The sequence below is a fragment of the Vipera berus genome, assembly GCF_964194415.1.
Source record: "Vipera berus genome assembly, chromosome: 8".
NCBI classification, from domain to species: domain Eukaryota; kingdom Metazoa; phylum Chordata; class Lepidosauria; order Squamata; family Viperidae; genus Vipera; species Vipera berus.
In genome coordinates, this window is record NC_138211.1 from 24218222 (window position 1) to 24235579 (window position 17358).

The 17358-nt window shown below is 46.9% G+C and overlaps 1 protein-coding gene across 1 annotated transcript; it reads left to right on the top strand.

The window, feature by feature from the left end:
* Positions 1-17: 17 nt before the first annotated feature.
* On the top strand, positions 18-17337 carry FHIP2B (FHF complex subunit HOOK interacting protein 2B). The gene is made up of 17 exons (XM_081334079.1): positions 18-87; positions 180-258; positions 416-585; positions 2385-2489; positions 2672-2800; positions 3727-3900; positions 4044-4235; positions 5376-5450; positions 5579-5655; positions 5769-5973; positions 6465-6634; positions 7118-7258; positions 9639-9729; positions 14811-14954; positions 15270-15410; positions 15575-15678; positions 16123-17337. Exons 1-17 carry the CDS (start codon positions 37-39, stop codon positions 16259-16261), a joined length of 2187 nt encoding a protein of 728 aa, XP_081190205.1. The 5' UTR covers positions 18-36; the 3' UTR covers positions 16262-17337.
* Positions 17338-17358: the final 21 nt, after the last annotated feature.

Sequence of the window (17358 nt, forward strand, 5' to 3'; positions counted from 1 at the left end):
CGCGCGGATGACGTGGCGGGCGCAGGCGGGGCGGCCATGGCGCTGCTGGGCCGGCTGGGCGATCTGCTGCGGCGGGCCGTGGAGGCGGTGGGTGGCTCTGCGGGGCGGGGCGAGGCGGGGGCGGGGGGGGGGGCGAGGGGCGGCGGGGGTCGCCTGACGGGGCCTTCTCGCCGCTGCAGGAGGAGCCGCGCCTCGATCTACCGGCCGCCTTTACGGAGCACTGGAAGGGCGTCACCCACCATTACCTGGAGGCCGCAGGTGGGAGGTTCCGGCGCCGGCCCCGCGGCTCCCTTGCGGGCGGGAGGGCGAGGGGCTCCGTTGCCGAGTATTCGGCGGCGGAGGGGAAAGCCTTTCGCGGTGATTTTTAAGGACGGCCACATCTGCTGCCGCTGCTGATGTTCCGTCTTTTCCCAAGATGAAAACAAGTCGGCGAAGCAGACGGATATTCCCTGGCGCTTAAAACAGATGCTGGACATCCTGGTCTACGAGGAGAAGCAACAGCAGGAAGGGGAGACGGGACCCTGCCTGGAATACTTGCTGCGGCACAAAGTCCTGGAGACACTCAGCACTCTGGGGAAAGCAGAGGTGGTTCCTCTTGTGGTGCCTCCCTTTTGTCAGGAATGCCAGCGGCGCAATTTGGGGGTTTCTTTCCTGAGGACTTTTCCAGTCATAACTCAGACATTCCTTTACCTAATTGAAAATACCCCTTTCTTATTCTGGCCTCTTTGGCATAATTTCCAAACTCATTTCTCTAGAGATTCTATACCTAAATATAGGTCATTCTTCTTCCAAATAAATCTTTTACTGTGGCTTCATTTTCATTTTTGTCTGTTTGCTTTAAAAAGTCTTATTTGTGCTAATTTCATTTATCAAAGTAAGATAATGTCAGGTCTGCCATCTTCAGCTTCTTTGTTTCATTGGCATCCTTTGAGTCGGATGATTTCAGAGTTGGAAGAAACTTTGGAGGTCTTCTAGTCCAACTCCCTTCTCAGGCAGGAAACCCTATACGATTTCAGACAAATGATTATCCAATCTGTTCTTAAAAACTAAGTGTGGGAGTATTCACAACTTCTGGAGGCAAGTTTCTTAGTTCTAGGTTGCTTCTCTCCTTGATTAGTTTTCATTCGTTGTTTCTTGTCCTGCCTTCAGTTGCTTTGGAGAACAGGTTGACTCCCTCTTCTTTGTGACAACCCCTGAAATATTGGAACACTGCTATCATATCACCCCTAAGCCTTCTTTTCATTAAACTAAACATACCCAATTCCAGCAACCATTCTTGTTTTAGCCTCCAGTCCCCTAACCATCTTTTTTATATCATGGCGACCAAAGCTGGATGCAGTATTCCAAGTGTGGTCTTACCAAAGCTATATAAAGTGGTATTAACACTTCAAGTGATCTTGATTCTATCCCTCTGTTAATGCAGCCTAGCTCTTTTGGCTTTTTTGGCAGCTGCAGCACACTGCTGGCTCATATTTAAGTGATTGTCAACTAGGACTCTGAGATCCCTCTCACAGTTACTACTATTGAGCCAGGTACCACTGATACTGTACTAGTTTTTCTTGCCCAAATGTAAATCCTTACTTTTTTCACCATTGAATTTCATTTTGTTAGATAAGGCCCAGTGTTCAAGATCCTTCTGTATCTTAAGCCTATCTTCTGGAGTGTTGGCTATTCCTGCCAGCTTGGTGTCATCTGCAAATTTGATGAGTTCTCCATCCTGCTATAAAGTGTGAGGAGGGGGGCAGGAATTTAGGAAGTAAAGTTAGGGAATGGGAATGGGAAGATAAATGGAGAGGGGAGAGACAGGCTGACAAGAACCAGAGGTGCTAAACTAGAATAAGGCAGCTGCCAGGGATACCTGGGAACAGAATTGAGCAGTGCCAAGCATCAAAGTGGTTCCCAAAACATCAAAAGGGCGTACTATTGGACACTGATGGACTGGTCAGAGGAGAGAGCCAGGGAAAGGGGAGGAAATGTAAGCTTTGCATGAGAATACTCAGATCTAGCTTCAATTTCGCTGCAACCACTTAACTTTAGTAAAAGAACCTATCACTTCAACCAAATGGAGTTGAGGTCTTTCTTAAAAGTCTTAAATTGGAGCAGGTCTTACAATTCACATTTGTGCAAGATGTCCCCTAAATCATATATTGGGAAACAGACAAGAATACTTCAGAACCATAGGACTGACAACAATTATTCTGCAATAGATTGTACTTGACCTGTACCTACATCCTGATGCTTGTTTTTCAGTTTAACGTTCAGACTATCACTGTGTTCCATTAGCATTCAAGATAGTCAAGTAATGTAGTCTTTGATGGACATTTTTAATGGAAAGCTTTAAGGAACTTTTCCTAATGTGAGCCTTGTTTCTCTGCTTCCTACAGTATCCTCCAGGAATGAGGTCACAGGTGCTTCTCTTTTTCAGTCGCCTGCTGGGGCAGATGCAGAGCCCGCTCTTGCATTACTTCAATGTTTACCGGCCTGTTCAGGTGAGGGCCTTTTTAAGGAACTCGGCAATTGGCATCCATTTTGAAGATAAAGCAAAATCACCATTCTTTCAAGGGAGCTACTTCTTAGTGACTTGAAAATGTGTCCAGTTTAACAGTCTTAAGATATTTCTAAAGCATCTCTGTATTTACTGATTTTGGCCCACCTTTCAATCTTTTTGCAGAAACTTCTTCAGCTTCAGGGTGATGCATTAGGCCCTAACCCTGAGCCCGAGAAGGAAGTGCTGCAGTTTGTTGGTGTTCTATGTACCAAAATCAGGCAGGAACCTGCTCTCCTACCATACGTCCTAGAGGTAAGGGATTGTTGGGTGTGCTGATCCTTTTCACACTGTATCAGCCCTGCCAGGCTAGGTCAGGAAACAAACATCACAAGAAATAACTAGAATTGTATTTTATTGAAACAGGTTGTAACAACTGAACTTAGAATTCCCGACAGCATTTCCTCTTCCCTCGTTCTTATACCAAAGAGAGTCAAGGCAAAACATTTGTTTCTTTCTCACTCTTGTCCTGTCTTTCTAATTCCCTGTTTTGCTAATGGCCTCCAGGTACAGCCTCCACAATCATTTCTCTGTTCCTCTGTAGGGGCAGACAGTGCAGGACTTGGTTGCCTGTAGGTTTGCATGTGGAGAAGAAGATTGTGCCAAGTGAACATTAGCTGCTGCTATAGCTCCTCCTGTTCCTGCAGCCGCAGCCTTAGGCAGGCCAAATTATGCACTTCAGAGGGCATAACAGCTGTGCAACTGAGAATGGGATTAGAAGGGCTTCTTAATTGTTGCTGCCTGCTTTCTGAAAAGTTCTGAAAAGACTTTTACTGGATTTTTGTGTCCCCTGACTCTTCTGTGCAGGAATGACTAGATGTTTTCTAGGCATATGCATTCTGGCTCGAATTGCCTGATTTTTCCCCCCTTTCGTTGTAGGGATTCAAGATTACTGGGTGATTTGCCTTAGGAAATAGAACTGGTCCATTTTGTTTGTTACGTCCAATTATTCTTGCAAAACCAGGATGATATATCTTGCTGAGCTTATTTGTATTCATTTATTTATTAAATGTATATGACATTCATCTCACTGTTAAGGCGACTCTGGCTTATTAGTGATAAAAAATTAAATATAAAAACAACTATAAGAGTTACCGGTATATAAAATTAGAACCAATATTGATTTATTAATAGAAATTGATCTGACCTGAACTCTCCTTCCTCTCCCCTTTGCTTTCAAGGGCCAGAATGTTGCTTCACTGGGATTGGCAGCTAAGCCAAGCATGACCTCTGGCCAGGCCCCGCCCTCCTCTGAAGAGCAGGGTGGAGGGCTGTGTCCAGAGAAACCGCTCGGGGACCCTGCTGCCTCCATGCTGAATTTGGTGACTGCTCTCATTGGCTTATGTAAGAGCAAGGTATGAAATAATCGGTGCTGAGAGCCCTGGGGCCTGTGAAGAGCAGATGGGATGAGCTTGTCTCTGCCTGAGTCTTCGCTTCCACACACGGAATCTAGGAGGAGGACATTTGGCAGGAACTGTATTATTTTTCCTCCTTGCAGAACAAGAAGGTTGTGCTAAAAGCCCAAGAGAACCTACTGCTTCTTACCAGTGTGGACCATCCAACCGCTGCCCAGGCCTTGGCCCAAGACAGCATGCTGTGCCTTCTGCTATCCGACTATCTCTGCTCCCTGTACAATGCCATCCCTGTTACCATCAAGCCTGCCGATGTTACCGTCCCATGCAGGTACAAAGTTGTTGACCTGTTGAGCCCACAATCTCTGCTCCTGAGATTTTCACACTTCTGCTGCTCACTCAGCCCTCCCAACCTCTCATCGCACCTGTTGTACACCCCACAAATCCTCCTCGACCCAAACCCTCCCTGTGTGTTCCCCAATCCACCCTTCACTCTCACACCTTCTCCCCAGTTCGCACCACCTTGCATCCTCTTGATTCCTGCCTGATCTGTGTGACACCCTCTTTACCTCCTTGCACACCCTTCCCAATTCATGCTGCATCCTGACATAACCCTGTGCACCCTCCGTGACCCATGTTGAACCTCTTGCACACTCACACCCTCTCCAGCCGGTGCCCCACCTTTCAGTTATTGCTTCCCTGATCCTCGCTGCACAGTCGCCTACTCTCCTTGACCCTCACTCTGACTCTTGCAGACTCGCCCTGGCGACACCTCCCCAGGCTCTGTCCCTAACCCAGCAGCAACCACTTACCTCTGTGCCTGCCTGGGACTTGCAACTTCCTGCCATGTGCCCCACTGACTGTGGTTGTGGGAAGCTGGCAAGAAGTGTGGAATTCCGTTAATGACAGCAACCAAGAGTGCAGGGATTGGTGCTGCCAAGTGAGGTGTTTGCATTTTATGACTGCATCGGTAAGCAACAGAAATTCTGGTGCCAATTGCTGCCATAAGTTGAAGACTACCTATATATATGCTAGTTGGCTCTATTAAATAATAACTGACCTGATTGGTTTTTGTTTTTTTCTGTTAAGAGGTGGAATAACAAGTAGATTCACGCTGCTTACAAAGATCTGCAGCATTACATTGGGAGACAGATTACACTGTCACCCACTCAAGGTGTTCCCATCTTTCTGGTTTGCATCTTGTTCTTCAGCAGCTTATCCCTGTTGCAAATCTACTTGGACCAATTGTGTAAAGTAGTGATTTGAGATCAGACAAGGAGTGCAAAGATATCCTAGCAGAATGACTGAGGCTTAGCCACACAAATGCACCTATAGGGAGGAATCTATTGGCAAGCATGGTAATAGGAGTAGGAAAACCCACTTCTCTGAGTTTGGTTCCTCTTCTCCCCTTCACAGCAAAAGGATGCCAGTGTGAGCAGGTGTCCTTGGGTTGAACCTCCTCTCTTTTGAACTTGCAGGCAGGAAAACACAGCCTAGAGGCTTTCTTTGATTGGCTGGATTTTTGTGACCGCCTCGTGAAACAGGCTCATCCCGTAAGAAACCTTTTCCCCTCTTCTCCCCGTGCCCTTTTCCTCTCCCTCTTGGTCCCAAGGCCAGGGATGCCTAGCTGGGGTGTGGTGGAATGGGAGGAGTGATTAATGGTGGCTGTGCACCCCATCAGGTTGTCGGAGATGCCCTGAGCACGACTGTGGGGCGGAGGCTCTTCCTGGAAACCTTGCAGCCTCAACTCTTGGAGATGTGAGTGTGGGCTGAGCGGGCCCTTGACTGCACGTGTCGCACCGCCAGGGAGCTCCGACGGGAAGCACCGCCAAGCACAGGCCTCTTTTGCTCAGTGGGTCCTTTCTTGGCAGGTCAGACTCTGGGATTCTCTTTTCAGTGGCCATCCTGACGGGCCTGGCGAGACGGATTCATGCTCCTGCCCTCCTCCAGCAGCTGGCTGGGTTTCTGCTGGGAGCAGAAATGGATCCTGCCAGGCCCACCAATTCAGCCTGGCGGCCACAGAGCTCCAGCCTCTGCTCACGACTGATTGAGAACTGCAGCCATCCGTCTGATGAGGTGAGCCTCCTGCCAATCCCGTGTCCCTTCCGCAAGAGCTGCAGCGTAAGCTGTCGATACTTTGAATGCCTGGAATTAGCTCTGCCCACAAGTACCTGACGGCATCTGCAAAGCAGCCTTTCCTCCTCACTGAGGCCCTGATGCTTTGGAATGGGAGCTTTCCATTCGAGTTCTGTGGCAGCTTCAAAGATCAGCAAGGAAATGGAAGCCCTTCTGTGTGGGTGGGTGGGTGGTCTTAACCATAGTCTGCTGTGCCTTTTGCTTGAGAATTGGGAACTTTGGGGAGTTGTTGCCTAACTCTAGGCTCCAGTTTCCCCCAGTAGCCCAGATCTTGCTAGTGACTTAAACTGTAGCAGGGCATGGGGAGACAGCTAGCTAAAAGCTGGCTTTCCTCTGTGGTGTCTGTGGCCTGAGTGTCTTGGCTCGCTTGTTGGAAGCCATCAGGGCATTTTCACCAAGTCCAGCTGTTCACATTCTCCTCCTTGCTGCAGATCAGCGTTGCCACCCTACAGTTGTTTGAGGAGCTGCTTTGGCTTCCTGACCAGCGCATCTTGCAGAGCCTGGTGCTGTGCCATCTGGAGGAACGCAGCTACGTCTTGAGAAGTCCACTTGGCCAGGAAGATCTTGCTGTCCCTGAGCAAGAGTTTTGTGAGGAGGGGCTGTAAGTGACTCGGGGAAGGAGCTGATGGCACTTGGTGGCCTCTACGTTCGCAAGTGATGAGGAAAAGTCTCTTCTTAGCACCAGGCTGACCCTTTTTATTAAGATGAGCCGCTTTTGATGGCTTGAAATCATTTTTGGTTCCTGTGATACAGTGTTGGCATTTGTTTGCAGTCCCCCACAAGAAGCACAGAGCCTTCCCTCTAGCTTACAGACTAAGGCAGTGGTGCAGGGGGGAAAGAGGGGAGAAGGGAGGACCTGGATTGGGCTGATCTCATCATCTTTGTGCTCAAGCAGCAGCTGATGAGCCTGGATCCCAGGGCTGATTCACAAACCAGCATGTTACCTGTCTGTTCCCCTTTTCTGAGACGAGCAGTGTTGAAGCTGGTCTTTGTCATTAAATATCGTGTTTTTGCTCATTTAAGTGAAAGTATAGCCTGTCACTTTGAAAACATGGTCAAGGCTGGCCTGTTCCTATCTCTGCAGAGACCTAGAAGAAGATCCTTACTTTGCAGATGGACTCCCAGCAGCCGAGCCACAGAGGCCAAGCCAACCAGCTACCTTGGTTCCAAAGGAAGGACCTGGCCAGCCAGCGGGGCCTGTGGATGTGAAGGAGGCAGTCAGCAGGTACGGCTTTTGTAGAGCAGCGGCAGGGAGTAGCAGTTGCTTGCATCCCTATTTGTGTTATGAAGATGCAAGGCCACTATGTACAAGATGGTTGCGATGTACTGCCTAAGTTACCGGGTTTGGCGCTCTGCCTCTATGAACATCAGAAGGGTGTTGTGTAAGAGTGTATTATGCAGAAGTTTGTGAAAGAGCCAGTTTGTCTACAGGTAGTTTAACCTATGTCTGGTTGTATAACAACAGTCATGGACCTGGTGCCCATAAAATACTTCTGGGTATTGTAAAATATTGCACTGCCCTCCCCGTGGTCACACGATCAGTAGCCAGGTGCCCTGCGGCCATGTGATTGCCACTTGTCCATTTTTTTCTGCTGGTTTCTCCAGCGAGTCAGTGGGGAAGACTTGAAATCTGTCTGAACTGCTAGCGAAGCCAGAATTCAAGAAGGCTCTGAGCCTCTGCACCTCCCAATGCTGCAACTCAGAGCCTTTTCCTCTCCAGAGGAGAATATGCTAGTGAAGGGGAGGGGGGGGGCGACAGAGGCAAGGTCTGTGCCTCAGTGTGCTGAGGTGGCCAACTCCCCCTGACCCATGGCAGGTTTCCACATGCTGGTGGATTGTGGGCCTCTCACACCCCCATGTGGTAATTTAACAACCACAACAGAGAAAGCTCAGATTGCAATCATTGAACAAGGCAGTCGTGGACATTTCGCTTAACAACTGTAACAACTTACAACCAAAATTCCATGCTCAGTTTTGGTCATATGTCAAGGAATATCTGTAGTGGTTAACGCACCAGGCTACACTCGGGAGACTGTGAGTTCTAGGCCTGCCTTAGGCTTGAAGGCCGACTGGTTGGGCCATTCACACACTCCACGCAATTTACCTCACAGGGTTGTTGTGGGGAAAATAGGAGGATGAAGGAATGTTAGGTATGTTCTCCATTTGAGTTATTTATAAAAAAAGGATTAAAAAAATTTAAACTGTCTCCATGTATATGTTGATTTTAGTTTCCATCTTCTACTTCAGGGATTCAGTTGGATTTTCCCAAATCCTGGAACACTCAAGTCAAAATATATATAAAAATGTGAAGGAATAAGAGATGACAAAGCAAAAAAAGCACACTTGCTTGAAGCCAACATTTCTCTTTTTTAATTTGAATAGAATAGAATAGAATAATAATTAGAATGGAATGGAATGGAATGGAATGGAATAGAGCAGGGCTGGAAGGGACCTTGGAGGTCTTCTAGTCCAGCCCCCTGCTCAAGCAGGAGAACCTATACCATTTCAGAAAAGTGACTGTCTAGTCTCTTCTTAAAAACCTCCAGTGATGGGGCTCCCACAATTTCTGGTGGCAAGCAGTTCCACTGGTTCATTGTCCTCACTGTTAGGAAGTTTCTCCGTGATTCCAGGTTGCTTCTCTCCTTGATCAGTTTCCAACCGTTGTTTCTCGTCCTGCCCTCTGGTGCTTTGGAGAATAATTTGATGCCCTCAGATACTGGAGTACTGCTGTCATGTCTTCCCTATTTCTTCTTTTTTTTAGACTGGCCAAACCCAAGTCCTTCAGCCGTTCTTCGTATGTTTCAGTCTCCAGGCCTTGGGTCATCTTAGTTATTCATTTATAACATAAAATATGAAAATACAAAAGCAGATAGTATGGGACAACAGTAAGGAAAGGGAAAATGAAAAATTGTGGAGAAGGGGAGGGAAAGAAAAGGAGTTAATTTCCGATTCCTGTGCCAGTAAAATAAGTCATTAAGATCGAATCTCAACTTTTTACATTTCTTTAGTAGTATGAACTAGCCATTTCTATACCAACAAATTAGTCTAATCAGTAATACCCGATATAATAGTATTATTTTTTTCAACCTTAAGCACAAAGTCCAGAAGTGGTTTCCAAGTAGAAACAAAAGTACTTACATTCTTTTCTTTTATCAAAGCAGTCACGTTAGCCATCTCTGCTAACTCCATCAGCTTTTGTAACCCTTTGTCGAAGCCAGCGTTTCTCAAATTCTGGGTCGGCTCCCTGGGGGTTTGCAAGCAACTCTGAGGAGGGCACTTGCAAATTGCTTGGCAGCCAAAAGGACTGAAGGCAGAGGACAGGCAGAAAACCCAGCCTCTTCTGTAGAGCTGACTTGGGGATGCCGGAAGGCAAAACACCTGTGGCACGCGTGGCACGTGGCTTGGTTGTCATTCAGCCTGGGGATTTTATCCAGGGGGGTATGAACAGAGGTAGCCCAAAGCAAGCCACCTGCAGGGCATGGTGTAGCTCAGGTCAAAACAGGCTTCTCTACTTGGCTAGAAAGGATGAAGGGCGACCAGGCAGAAAACACAATTCTGCAGAGCTCTGACCACCATCTTCTTTGTGTGTGTTTTTTTTTACCCAGCTTCCTTTGCCTAGTACCAAGTGAGGTGAAGACCTCACCTTATCTGGAGGAGGCAGGATATGACACTTACGTCCATGATGCTAAAGTACTGGTGAGTCCTTTGATTCGCTCCTATGCTGCAGTTGGTTTGTTTTTCTGAACTCCAGTGGTCCAGTGTTAATTGTAATGATGATGATGATGATGACAACAACTTTATTGTCACTTTGAAAGTACACCAATTGGCATACATCAAAATGAAATTTTGTTGCGTACAGCTCTCAAAGGGTCACCGCCTCCAATATACACTCCTTGTTCGTGGCCAGCTCAAGCAACAGATCTTCCATTTTAGTCTCTAGGGAGTGAACGATGGCAAACAGGACAGATGGAAACAGAGCTCCATGTGGATTAGCCCTCAAATTAGTTTGTATTCCTGCACGACAACCTCGCCTCCTTTCCTTTTTCTGATCCTGTCTCTTCCACCTTTTCCTTAAAGAGGCCTCGCTTCTTTTTGCCCCTGGAGCACGCTGCTGCCGCCACCATCAACTCCTCCAAAAGCCTCTCTCCCATCCTCTGGGCCTGCTGACAGCCTCATCCAGTTCCTTTGCTCCATAAGCCCCAGGACCTCTCCTCCTCTGCCTCCTTTGGAAACAGCCCTTATTTGCAATAGAATTGGTCGCTGGGCCAGCAGTCAGATCTTGCTGCTGGCAGAAGAATTTCAAACAGCGCCAACGACTTTTAATGGTCTCACCAACAGTTCCGAAACAGCTAGAAACTCGCAAAGATTGTCGGTCATATGCCATGTTACCTTAGTTGCACCACATTGCTCAAACATAATATCACTCCCAAATTGTTTCACCTTTGAGAGCCAATGCAGCTGCAGCCGATCCAGGTGCCGCCATCTTAGAACTTGGGGTCCTTTCCAATGACGACTGAAATGCACAGTGTCTCTTGGTCCCTTTCTTGTACCTGTTTCTTTTTTAAATGGTGCAGCAACCTTTGAAAAAGGGAGGATGTGTGTGCTCTACCAGGTGGGGGCTCTAATGGAAGTGAACTTCCTAGATCCTTTCAGGCCTGAGCATGAGACAGAAATATAAGTGGTTATTATCTTGGTTGGCCTTTGGAGGGCAGGTGTCCCCTGATGGCAGTCACAGTCCCTCTGACCTCTGAGGAAGACCTGCAAAGGTTGGGCAGTAAGGCACAATCTTAACAGCAGCTCTGCTTTTTCTTAGCAGGCAGCTCTTGTCATATATGTCTCTTGTTATGTTTTAGTCTAGCTGATCTGGGGTGCTGCAGCCTCAGTCTTCCCCCTGTGCCATTTTATGTCTATGCAAAACCTCTGGGAGAGATTACCTGTTGGGCATGAGGTGTACTTGGTATGCTAACGACACTCACCCAAGTATTGTCATTCCAGGTTTTTCCCCAATCATTTTATTAAGAGTTGATAAAATTGAACAATAATAATACAGAAGCCTAATACAGAACTATTACACATATACTGTACATATAATTTTTTAAAACCTACAGAACCTCATAAAACTATATGCATTAAAAACCAGAAGAAGAAACTCTCCCCATTTCCAGCAAGTGTAGTTAATATTAACATCTCCAGTCCAGTAAGGGTTAATAGAAAAACATACTTAAATATATATCATTTCCATTTAAGCAAATTCTTCCAATCTCTCTTCAAATAATCAAAGCTCAATCCCAAGTAAAAATTTAAGCATTGTAAAGGATAACATTACAAATTAATCAATGACACCCAATTAAACATTTCCAGAAGGACTATATCATCCAATCTCAGTCAAAACCATTATCACCAGAGATAAATCATTATATCATCAAATAAACCAATTTTGTATTTTTTCTTTTTGTGAGCAAACTTTAAGTCCCACTAATAACTCTTCAATATTTTTTCTCATATTCTTCGTTTCTTTTGTCAGAATTCTTGTCACCTTTATCAAAGTCATTTTGTAATTCCAGTAAAGTAGCTCCAGTAAATCCCTTAGTTATAAGTTGTTTAAAACTGCTCTAATTTTACATGCTCAGCTTTCGTTTCAGTGTAGATTAATATGTCATCTAGCTACACCAAACCCCCTTTGTATAGATGCTCGTGGAGCACCTCGTTAATAAGGTACATAAATACTGCAGGTGGGGCACCAAACGGAAGTACTTTGAACTGGAAGCACCCCAGGGGGCGGTTGAAAGCGGTCTTCCACTCGTCCCACTCCTTGAATCTGACCCGGTAATAAGCCTCTCACAATTCTAACTTGGAGAAAATATTTCCCTTTGAGAGGTGGGCTAGCGGTGAGGGGTAGACATTGTCCATGCACACAGCATTCAAGTATCTATAATCTACGCAGAGACGAAGAGACCCATCCTTTTCTCAATATAGCACTGGGGTGCCATTTTCGATCTGGCCAATTGAATGAAACTGCATGCCAAATTCTTATCTATGAATTTGCGTAGTTCCTCTAGGTCTCGGGGGGGGTCATCGAGTAGAGCTTGGGTTTCACCAGCTTAGCTCCAGGGACAATCTCAATGGCACAGTCTGTGGGATGGGGGGCAGGGAGTGTAATTCACCAGATTCCTTCTCACTAAAAAAACTCACCCAGGTCCTGGTACTTTCTGGGTATGTCTCCCAATTCCTGATCATTGATAACTGCCACCACTTCATGCTCATGCTTCCCTTTGGAGCTGCGGTGGCTATTGGACAAGTGGGGTTTCCCTTTTGGAAATCTCAAATCTCCTGTCCTCCCGTTCATCCATGGGTACCATTTTTTAACCATGCCAGTCCTCGGATTAGGGGCCATTCCATGCTGAGGGTCGCTATAAAAGTCAAAGTCTCAATGATGCTCAAATTTATGAGCATCGTGGAAAGGATGCCCGGGATGCCCCCTGCGATAGATCCATCTAACTGACCAAACGAAATTGGCTTCTTCAGCCTCCTCACAGGAATCCCCAGATTTCCCATCAGGATTGGGCTTATTAAACATCTGGTGCACCCTGAGTCCAGTAAAGCCTTTAGGGCCACCTTCTCCATCTCTGGGATTAGCAGTTCTATGGGCTTGGTAATGGGTGCAGTGGGCCCACTTACCAAGGGTTCATCATCAGAGTCACTGTCGGATGTCTCTAGGCCCTTCTCCAGTGGGGTCGGAGTTCCCCCTCCCGATTTTTGGGAGGGTTGGAACTCCACGACCTCAGTGCTTTTCATCGCCAGGCCGGTCTCCTTTTCTCACCAAAGTCTTCGAACGGCACTCAGCAGCTCAATGGCCTCTTTCTTTAAGGGGAAAACAATTCAAGAAGCTTGGGAAATGTTGAAAAGTGAGATAATAAAAACCCAGTCTAGCACAATACCAACAAAGAAGAAAAAGAACAGCTCTTAAAAGAAGCCAGCATGGCTGCGTAAATAACTCATAAATTGAAAGACAAAAAAGACAAGTATAACAAGTGGAAAGTGGGGCACATAAGTAAGGCAGAATATCAGCAAATAGCCTGATCAAATGAGGAAAGCTAAGGCTCAAAATGAACTAAGGCTTGCAGCAAAATTCAAAAATAACAAAAAAAAGCTTGTAAAAAACAAGAAAAAAGTCAAGGAAATGATTGGCCCATTAGTGGGAGAAAGTGCAAGAAGGTGACAAGCAAGAGGGAGAAAACAGAACTATTTAACTTGTTTTTTGCATCCGTCTTTACACAAAGGGAAAAAACAGACCAACCTATTAAAAACAGTACTGTAAAAAACAATTCGAAACACAAGTTAAGATTAGCTTCAAATTCTTTTTTAAAATCATATCCAATGAATTCTCAATCTGCTTTAAAAAACATTCTAAAATCAACACAACAATCCTCCTTTTGCTGCATAAATCAGAAAAGACTTAAAAATCTGCATTATAAAAATTTATTTCTAGACGGATTGAAGTAAAACAACAAAAATCAAACTCGCAGTTCTGAAGGTTTTGCAGTCTTTATTTAACAGTAAAAATAAAAAATAAACTCCAAAGAGATTAAAAAGGACTTTTGTATTGGCTGTTGTTGACTCTGAGTCTCCCAAAAAGGCTACATTCAGGGTTTGAGGGAATCCCACAGTCCCAGATGATCGCAAGTGACTGCAAAAAAGTTCTTTTTTGCTCATCACTCCTCATTCCTTGCCCAGAGAGCACGTGAGGAAGCTTGAGATCTCTCGTACGGGGAGAATTTTCTGCAGTCCCGATCCAATATCAATTTCAGCAATAATGTCTCCCACGATGCACAGTCTGCAGAATGTCTGTTTGCCATTCTGGCCGGAAGTCGAGGCAGACGTGCTGCGGAAGACCTGGTGCCCGAAGATTATCCAAACGAGGACAGGGTAAACCCTTGCAAGTCAGTTCTGGCTCCACCCCAGCTCCAGCATGAAGCCCTCGGGTTACAAGGTTTCATTGCAGGAAGCACCTCTGCAAAGGCTGGGCTAAATCAGAGCGTGGGGACTCTTGGATCAGGGACCCTTGACTGCTGCAACGCACGATGGACGGGGCTGCCTATGAAGAAGGGACACCCACCGCCCAACTGCAGGTGGGAGGTTTAGCCACGTAACGCTCAATATTGCAATCTGTCATGATTCCGACAGATGAAGCTCTTCAAAGAACTTTGAGGTATTGTTTACCTTAAAGAATCTTTATTCAAGAAGCATAGCATCGGCACGTACATGGTGGAAGCCAAAATCTGAATTCCCCTCCCCTGAACACATAGTATCAAAGCACAATTCCCTCCTCTAATTAACAGTCATAAATCACATTCTCCAATTGGTTTGAAATGCAGACTTTCCCTCCAGTTCTCCAACCTGCCATTTCTTACCATCTCTTATTTCAAACCTTGAATCATACACTACTACAATATTGTTATGTCTAACTAATTCCCATACACATTCTTCTCCCCCCCCCCCCAAGTATCATCTAATTCTAACTCTAAGAGTAACACACAAGTTAAAGAAAAAGGTTGCATCTCCATAAGTTGTCAAAGCAAGAACATCCGATGTTAGCAGCATTGACACAGTCGTTGAGCCAGTTGCTCATTAGTCCCCAGGTCTGGTTCGAACTATTGGATCTTGAGTTTCGGTAGGACTCTTTCAAGTCATACAGAAATGGGCAAAATATAAAACTTTGTGAGAAAAGAATGAGAATCCAGACCATCCAAAACCCAACCAATTCTGTCTCCTTGCAGTTTCAAGAATGCTGTGCGAATGTTGCGGGCTGGACGTGGCCCCAGACTCAACTGCCCCAGAAGAGCAACCCAGCGGGACCCCGCTTTTATGAGGGTCCTTTCCTGCAGGTGCTCTTTGATCGGCTGGCCCAGATCTTACACCAGGTGGGATCCTGAGGGAAGCAGCCTAGGAGAGCAATACGTATTGGTCCCCAATACGGAGGATGCTCTGGTGACAGCAAGGTGGGAAGAGGTCCCCGTCAGTTGCAGGGAGGTAGCTTCAAGGCGTCCTGCTTTTCCTAGTTGTGGAACCTGGTGCAGTGCAGCCCTTGTACTGGGCATGTATCGCAGGCAGCAGCTTCCTCCTGCTCCCTTTTCTTGTGGGCGGTTGATGGAACCGGCTACCAGTAGCAGATTGTGAATGTAACACTGCATTTTACTCTCCCTCTCCCTCTCCCTCTCCTTCCCTCCCCACGGCAGCCCTATGCAGTGAATCTGCAGGTGACGTCGGTACTGTCTCGCTTGGCCCTCTTCCCTCACCCTCACCTCCACGAGTACCTTCTGGACCCCTACCTCCCATTGGCCCCTGGCTGCAGGACTCTCTTCTCGGTGCTAATTAGGGTAACATTTGGGTTGGTGCCAAGCCCAGGGTGGGAAACACAGGGTGCTGTGAGCTTCTGCAGCTGATTCAAGGCGTGCCCAGCCACGTTCTCTCTGGCTGCTGTTGCTGCAGCCAAGAAGCTCTGCTCCCTCTGCCAGCCTCTTGACCCGTTCTCTCTTGCCAGGTGATCAGCAGCCTGGTGCACAAAGCCCATCGGATCACAGACTTCTCCACCAACGTGCTGCTAGTCCGGAAAAAGCTAATGGGGCTGGTGCCAGATGACCCCCCGTAAGTGGGACAGAGAGGACGGGGCGGTTCTTCCTTTGGTTCATGTCAGAGCTCAGCTTTGGCTGGAGCATTTTCAGGCCCCTCCGGGCACTTGCCTGCACAACTTCCAAAGTTGATGGCAATGTGCCCAAGGCAAAGCTACCCCACCCGCATGCTGCACAGAGACCGTTACAACCACTGTGGCCCAGAGAAGATGAGCTTATTATTTTGATCTCGATGGCAGCAGTTGTGATCAAACAGCAGTGACCTGCCTTGGAGAAAACGTGCACAGCCCGAGGCCTCTAGTGCACATGCAAGAGCAGTAATGATAACCAGATGGGCCTTAAGCCTGCTCTCCTGCCCAGAGGTCTTTGTAAGCATCACCTAGAATCAGCCATGGGAGGGAAAGGCAGCTGATAAGAGGAGGAAAACTCCTTTTTTGTCTTGCATGCAATCTCTTTCTAGGATTGGCCACCAGATGTTCTTGGAGGGGGTGATCGTGTTGGAGGAATTCTGCAAAGAACTGGCTGCCATCGTCTTTGTCAAGTCTGCCCTTAAGGGCCCTCTTGGGCAGAGTCAGCAGTGCGCTCCTTCACCCAGCTGAAAGGTCTGGGTCTCTGGCACGTTGGCTCCCCTGCCTCTTTGAGGCCTTCAGTAGTTGAGAGCAACACCATGGCTGACTTCCTGTGTGTAGAGAAAAGCAGCAGCAGCAGCTTCTTCTTGGTACAAAAGTGGCTTCAAATAAGGATGGACGGTTGGGGTGAGAAGCATTGTTTGCCTGACACAGGTCTCCGGAGGAATGTGTGTTCCTTGATCGCGCTGGGATTTTGTTGAGCCTGCTGCCTGCCTTCTGGCGCCTGACCCAGCTTGCCAACCGGAGCTTTGTCCTTTGTCTTGGCCTAATGCCAAGAAGAAAAAGAGCCAGATAAAGCATCTGGATTTTATCTTCTAAAAAATACTAGATACTTTCAGCTTATTTTAGCCATTGGGATTAAATCAGAGGTCCTTGTAAAAGAGGAGTTTTCTGTGGTGCATGGATTTGGGAATCTGTTGCTATAACTTTGCCTCCTTTTATGTTTGCTACTCTTATTTCAGTCATGATCATCGCTAAGTGCAGCCCAGGCCAAACGACGAAAGGCTCCTGTCCAGAGCCCTCCTGTATTCTCTCTGTGGGGCTGTCTGGCTGAGTGACCCTCTTCTTGCCCACTTTTCTTGGCATATGTGCTCAGCTGAAGGTTCTGTGCCAGGACTTATTTTTTGCAATACTTTCCATCAGTCTAAAGATTAATCCTGCCATGCTACTTTATCCCTGGTTTTCTTTTGTACCCAGAGCTTGCTGTGGTGAGATAATGGAAGCCTCTCCTACCTTCTCATTCCTAGGACTCTTGCAAAGTTCTCCTAGTCTATAAATTGTCTGGGGAAGGAGGTCTGGAGGTGCTGTGCTGCCTGGGCACATTGCCTAGCTCTCTGCAGCAAGCTGATCTTTGGCCCAAAATGAAGATGGAAGAAAGAGAAACCTGCCCTGCTGAGGAGAGCCGGTGGCAACACCGGTTTGAGCCCCTGGAGGAATGACGGCTTGTGCATCTAACAAATGAAAGTCTGGGAACCTTTTCTGATCTTACATTCTTCCTTCAAGAAACACAGCAGAGCCACAATGAAATAAATGTATTTATTAATTCAGCTGTGCATTTAGCTGTGAAC

Bases quoted from the DNA above. Each gene is read 5' to 3' on its own strand.
- FHIP2B (XM_081334079.1), top strand. From the start codon at position 37: ATGGCGCTGCTGGGCCGGCTGGGCGATCTGCTGCGGCGGGCCGTGGAG. The intron at 2,801-3,726 runs GTAAGGGATTGT...TTTGCTTTCAAG, and splicing joins TCCTACCATACGTCCTAGAG to GGCCAGAATGTTGCTTCACT. The intron at 3,901-4,043 runs GTATGAAATAAT...TCCTCCTTGCAG, and splicing joins TTGGCTTATGTAAGAGCAAG to AACAAGAAGGTTGTGCTAAA.